This window comes from Chrysoperla carnea, chromosome 4 (genome assembly GCF_905475395.1).
Source record: "Chrysoperla carnea chromosome 4, inChrCarn1.1, whole genome shotgun sequence".
Taxonomy (NCBI): Eukaryota; Metazoa; Arthropoda; class Insecta; order Neuroptera; family Chrysopidae; genus Chrysoperla; species Chrysoperla carnea.
Window position 1 is genome coordinate 25725758 of NC_058340.1, and position 5876 is coordinate 25731633.

The 5876-nt window shown below is 29.4% G+C and overlaps 1 protein-coding gene across 1 annotated transcript; it reads right to left on the bottom strand.

The window, feature by feature from the left end:
* Positions 1-1543: 1543 nt before the first annotated feature.
* LOC123298226 lies at positions 1544-3527 on the bottom strand. The gene is made up of 2 exons (XM_044880178.1): positions 3215-3527; positions 1544-3056 (listed from the first exon to the last, which is right to left on the bottom strand). The coding sequence occupies exons 1-2, from the start codon at positions 3382-3384 to the stop codon at positions 1553-1555; spliced, it is 1674 nt and encodes a 557-aa protein (XP_044736113.1). The 5' UTR covers positions 3385-3527; the 3' UTR covers positions 1544-1552.
* Positions 3528-5876: the final 2349 nt, after the last annotated feature.

Here is a 5876-nt window from a genome sequence, read left to right on the forward strand (position 1 = left end):
ATTTATATATATACAAGAATTGCTCGTTTACATATATAAGATAAGATATTTTGTTAAATACATTAAGAAATTGATCTTAACAAGTTTATTAAATTTTCTTTTGTTTAGTTGGATGATGATCGTCGAGTAAATCATTGCGTGTGTAGTTGCACAGCTGGATTGTCAAGAAAATGCAAACACATTTTTGCTGTTGTTAATTACGTTAATTCACCAGAAACAGCTTCATCTAAAACTAGTGAAAGTCAACAGTGGGGTAAGCCATCCCAACGACAGTTGAAACAGTACCAAAAAGGAGTAAAAATTAGAGAAATATTTCCTCCACCGCCTTTTTATGAAAATGAGTTTTCAGATGTTAAAATCTGTAAATTAGAATCTCTTATTTATCCTGATTCTCTTGTTGGTGTACCTCTTCAAGCTATGATTAATCTTGAAAAAAGGAGTAAAAAAGAGATAATAGCTGCTGAATCACTTGTTACGTTTATAAAAACAAACGAAAAAATTAATTCGGAGATTAAAGTAAAAAAATTAGTAACAGATATAGTGAGTCTTCAGTCGTGCAATCGAGTTTACTCCGTTGAAAATTCTGTAACTGAAAATTTATATAATTTTTACGTAAGGGAAGTTTGTTGTGATATTGACAAAATAATTGATATAAGTATTAAAACTTTACATCAATCAAAATCAGATGAATGGTTTAAGCAGCGCGTTTTAAGAATAACAGCTAGTAATGCTCATAAATTAAAAGGAGATCGTTTTAACGTAGATAAAGTTATTTCTGACTTACTAACTCCTAATAAAGTCGAAACGTCTGCAATGGCATACGGTAAAAAAATGGAAAATACCGCTTTGAAAGAGTATATAGGACTAATTAGTCCAACACATCATGTTGTTAAAGTTGGATTAATCGTGAACAGATATCAACCTTGGCTAAGCTGTTCACCTGATGCTGTGGTAGAATATGGACCAAATATTGGGCAGAAGCGGCTAGTTGAGATTAAGTGTCCTTATAAGTGCAAAAACATACCAGTGTATGATCGACAAAACAATGTATGTAATGTGCAATATTTAAAATTGGATGAAAACGGTTTGCAATTGCGTCAAACCCATTCAATTTATTTACAAATTCAAGTGCAAATGTATGTGACAAATATTTCATTTTGTGATTTATTTATTTACTCACCGATTGGAAGTATTTTGATTACTGTAGCGCGTGATGATATCTTATTACAAAAAATTATTCCAAAGCTTGAAAAATTTTATTTTACTCACTATATCGAAAAATTAATATTGAAGTTTAAACAGTGAATTTTATATCATAAACTGCAAATATAAATGATAGAAAATAATTACGAATGCTATTTGTTGAAATGTATTGATTTTTATTTTTCAAATATAAAAGATATAATATTGGTAAGAGAAAAAGCAAATACAACCAAATGTACTCAAATAAAAACTTATTTATTTTAATGTATGTCAGTATTATGATAATGTTAACAATGAAAATAAATTTTCACGTTTATAAAAATGTTTTTATTCCATGCTTATAGGATGTTTAATCTTGTTCTTTGAATAGTGGTTTCTGATTGTTTATAATAGCACAAATCACGAAAAGAATTTCATCAATATGAGGTAATAGTGACACTGGCACTTTAGAAAGAATTTTGAAATCCTTTATTCTCTGATTCACTCGTTCAATATGTATTCTAACTGAAGCAATATTATATGTTTCGTCGACTTCTTCAGGTGTAAACTGATCTTTATTACAAAATGGAGGCATTACGAAGATCGCATTTTTTTCTTCTACTTTAGTTTGTATTTGTGGAAAACCTTTATCCGCAAGAACAACATCCCCGGGCTCAATTAAATCAATTAGTCCACAATCATTAGTAATGAAGCAATCACTAGCACGACCACCATAACCCTTTGACAAAAAACTGATAAATCCATTTGGAGTACACCCAACTAAAAATTTTGTAGTGTGACGATGCTTATAATCAGAGTACATTAAAACTCTGTGCTTAACTTCTGGTGGAACCTCAGTGTAAATCTCAGTACAGTCAATAATTACACGTGTCTCAGGGTAATGTAATTTAAAAGCTTCAGGCAGAGATGCTTGAACTGTAGCTTTAGATGGCCAAAATATAAATTTTTCCATTGCAATATACAGCTGCCGTAAATTTTTTATGAAGATACGATTAATAGAAGTACGATGAACATTGAATAAAACAGACAGTGCAGTAAATGTTAAGCCGGTTTTAAGTTTCATTAGAGTTATTAATAATTTCATTTTTTTATCAACTTTATAAGTTTTACCATCTGGAAGGAGGTTTAAAAACCATGAAAAAAGAGTCAATGTAACACCAGTTAAGCTGCTCATAGTCTCATCAGAAGTAACAGAAGAAATTCCATGGAAACCTTGGCAGTTTGCTTTAATAGATTCAACATTGATAGGATCACAACCAGAATCCTTGACATTTTTATTCGGAACTGATATTGAAGCCTCACACATTTTGTCAGCTATTTTTTTAACTGATAAATGGACCTGTACTGCAGCAGTACTTACACCTTCACGACGATCCAAATTACAGAAAAAATATGAATAATCGTCTGACGAATGATCTGGTTGTTTGTCTGTTTGGCAACTTATGCTTCTATATGCTGGACGGAAATAATTTAAGTCACTCACTCCACTATTTGTCTGTTGTTGAAACTCAATTTCAACTGGGTCTTGCTCCATTCTTATGTCACTTGTATTATTATTATTATTATTATTATTGTTGTTGTTGTTGTCTTTTCTAGCTAAATTATTATTTTCTTGATTTTCATTTACATTGTCAATCATCATTAACTCCACATTATTATTTTTCTTTGACTGACGTTTTTTCAAACGTTCAAAACGTTGCAAAGATTGAATTGAATTTTTAGTATTTTTTTTTTCCGGAAAAATGGAAGGAACATAGGATGGATGAAGTGGATGCTCAGATTTATTATTATTTATAAAGTGAGCACTACAAATCCTTGTATTTTTTGTCGGCTTCCAGTCTTTCGGATTTTTTCTGAAATAAAAAAATTGTAGGTTAAATTTTGTATGATTTAATGTATATTTATTTCATGATTGTTTACTACTTTTTATAAACTAAATATCAAGATATTTTTATATATACTAACTTAATTAAGTCATTTTTATTGTTTACAATAATTGTTAATTACTTACACATATTTGTTTACTGCATTTATCCATTTGATACGCTTACTCTCCTTCCATGGTACACCACAATTATTTTGTGGAAAAGTATAAAATTTTATCGGTAAATTTATTTTTTGCTCTCTACGGGATTTTTCTGTACAACCTTTTATGCAACATGACTTTATTGATAAAGACATTGTTTATTAATTAAAAAATTTATATTGATAAAAAAAATCAACAGAAAATCACGTGCTACTGGGGAATAGTCTTACTATTATTATTATTGCCCAAAAGGTTTACGCTTTCGCCACTAGTTGGCGTGACACTCTAGAAGCTCGGTCCCTATAGAGGACATACACACATCCACAAGCAACTGAAAAACGTATAAAGTACTATGCATAACGAATTAAAGCATAGTTAAAAATTAAAATTTGTTTATAAAATAAAGAAAACAATTTTTTACAGTCTGCCATTCATTTGAATAAAAGATAAGACTGTTCAATACACTAAAAATTTATTGCCAGACGATTTGTCCTTTAGAAAGTATTTTTATTAAAATTTTCAATTTAAAACTAAAGAAGGTATGCATATCAAATATGGCATTTTCATCCGATTGACATATGTTATATCCCCAGGTAAACCGGGGCTGTTCTCAGACATCATATTTGTGATCAGCGACCTCGAAAACCCTCGAATACCAATTTTAGATGCATTTCGTGAGTAATTTTTTGAAAAATACTGGAGATGATATCTGCAAACAGGGGTACACAGATCCCCAGGTACACCGAGGAGTATTTTAGACATCAAGTTCGTGATCAGTCACCTTGAAAACCCCCGTGTATTTATTTTGGATGCCTTTTATAACAATAATAGAAATAATCCTGTGGATGAGATGTAAAACCAGTCGTGATCACCAGGTGCATCGAGGAAACTTCATACCCTGTTCCTGAAATCCTAAAAACCTCCGCGTAACAAGCTTTGCCCGATTTCGTTGCTTATTTACCAAGTAATACTCATAAAAATTCTCATGGATTGTATAGAATCAAAATAGGTCACAATTTTATAATTGACTTGCTGAATCGAATGCAAAACACCTCATTTCGATCTGTCTTGCCCGAAGAAAAATCGATTTCAAAGCGTTTTATTGTTCCATTGTCTCTTCACATGACTGGACTAGTAAATTTTTTTTGTAACATTTCACCCACAGTAATGTACTTGCATTAAGTACAAGGACTTTATTTATATTTTTTGACCATGATAATTGCATTCAATCAAAGTTAAATTTTCCAATCGTTTTTCTATTTGTTTATTTGAAAATAATTTTTTTCTATTTGTAACGACAAAAAAAAAGTGCTAATCATGAAATATTAATTAGTTCATATCATGCAACAAATAAATAATTATATTAATGAAGAAAAAAAGATGATATTTAATCCGGTTTGATTGAAAAATATCCTTTTGTCCATGAGAGATAATTGTTTAATAAAAAAATGTGTATTCCCTTGAAGTTATTTAAAATACATTTTTAAAACAAATCAATATGTCTTTCAATCGGTTTACACACGGAAGTATTTCTAAACTTATTTATTTGCTACTTCAGTGATGTCAATTGAGAATGGTAGAAACATAGTGATCCAAGTATCATTTCTTTTTCTATCATTTTTCCGGAAAAAAAAACTCTTACTTCCATGATAAATTGATTATTCAAAACGTAAAAAGTAATAAAATTTTTGTTCAATAGTAAAATATTTTTTTCCATTATTCCATCAAATAATTAATTTCCTAAACTTAAAAACATATCTTTATGTATTACTAGAGTGATACCCACCCGCTTCGCTGGGTTTAAAAGTAAAGATTGATAAAGATTGCTTTCGCTTATCCCCTTTATATAACACTCGAAATAATGGTAAAGATTGTTTTACTCAGGTAAAATATATGTATGGTTTTCTGTTTTTTTTTTTTTTTTTAAATGTATAATTGTCGTAATTATTCATTGAGTATATCAGAAAAGATTTAATATATCTTTATAAATTATATTTCATTTGTTATTCTGAAGTATGAGCTATATTGCTGTACAGTTTCATTAAAAACCATTCGCTAGCTTTAGCGTGAAAGCGTAACAAACAAACAAACATTCTTACTTTCGCATTTATAATATATAGAGATTTCTGCAGCATGTTTTTTCAAAAAACAGGCTAGACAAACAATTTTAACAGATATTTCAAAACTATTAGTAGACTATTTTTTAGACGATCTCAAATTTTAACACGATATACAGCTTACTTCGTAGATGATTTTTTTCCAGGGGGTGGAAGAGTGTGGATGAAATTTTTTATATGGAGACAAATACAGATCAACGTTTACTAAAATGCCATGCTTCTAAGGTTTTTTTTTTCATGTGATTTATAATATTTACAAGAGATAATTCTAATTATTACTCTCACAAGCAGTATGTTAGGAATGCCTTTTTATTAATCGAAAATCTGAAAAGTATTTTTTATCGTTGTATGAAAAATTTTAAACAATGGTTATAAAGTTATATATGTAAAATTCGAATTGGCAGAAAATGTCAAGGGCAAACTATTAAATATAGAAGCTTGAATATTTTAACAGATTCTGTAAAGGAAATACAATATAGTTCTATAAAATATCTTCTAAATTTTTTCTTTCCTCTCATGTTGGTTTTACA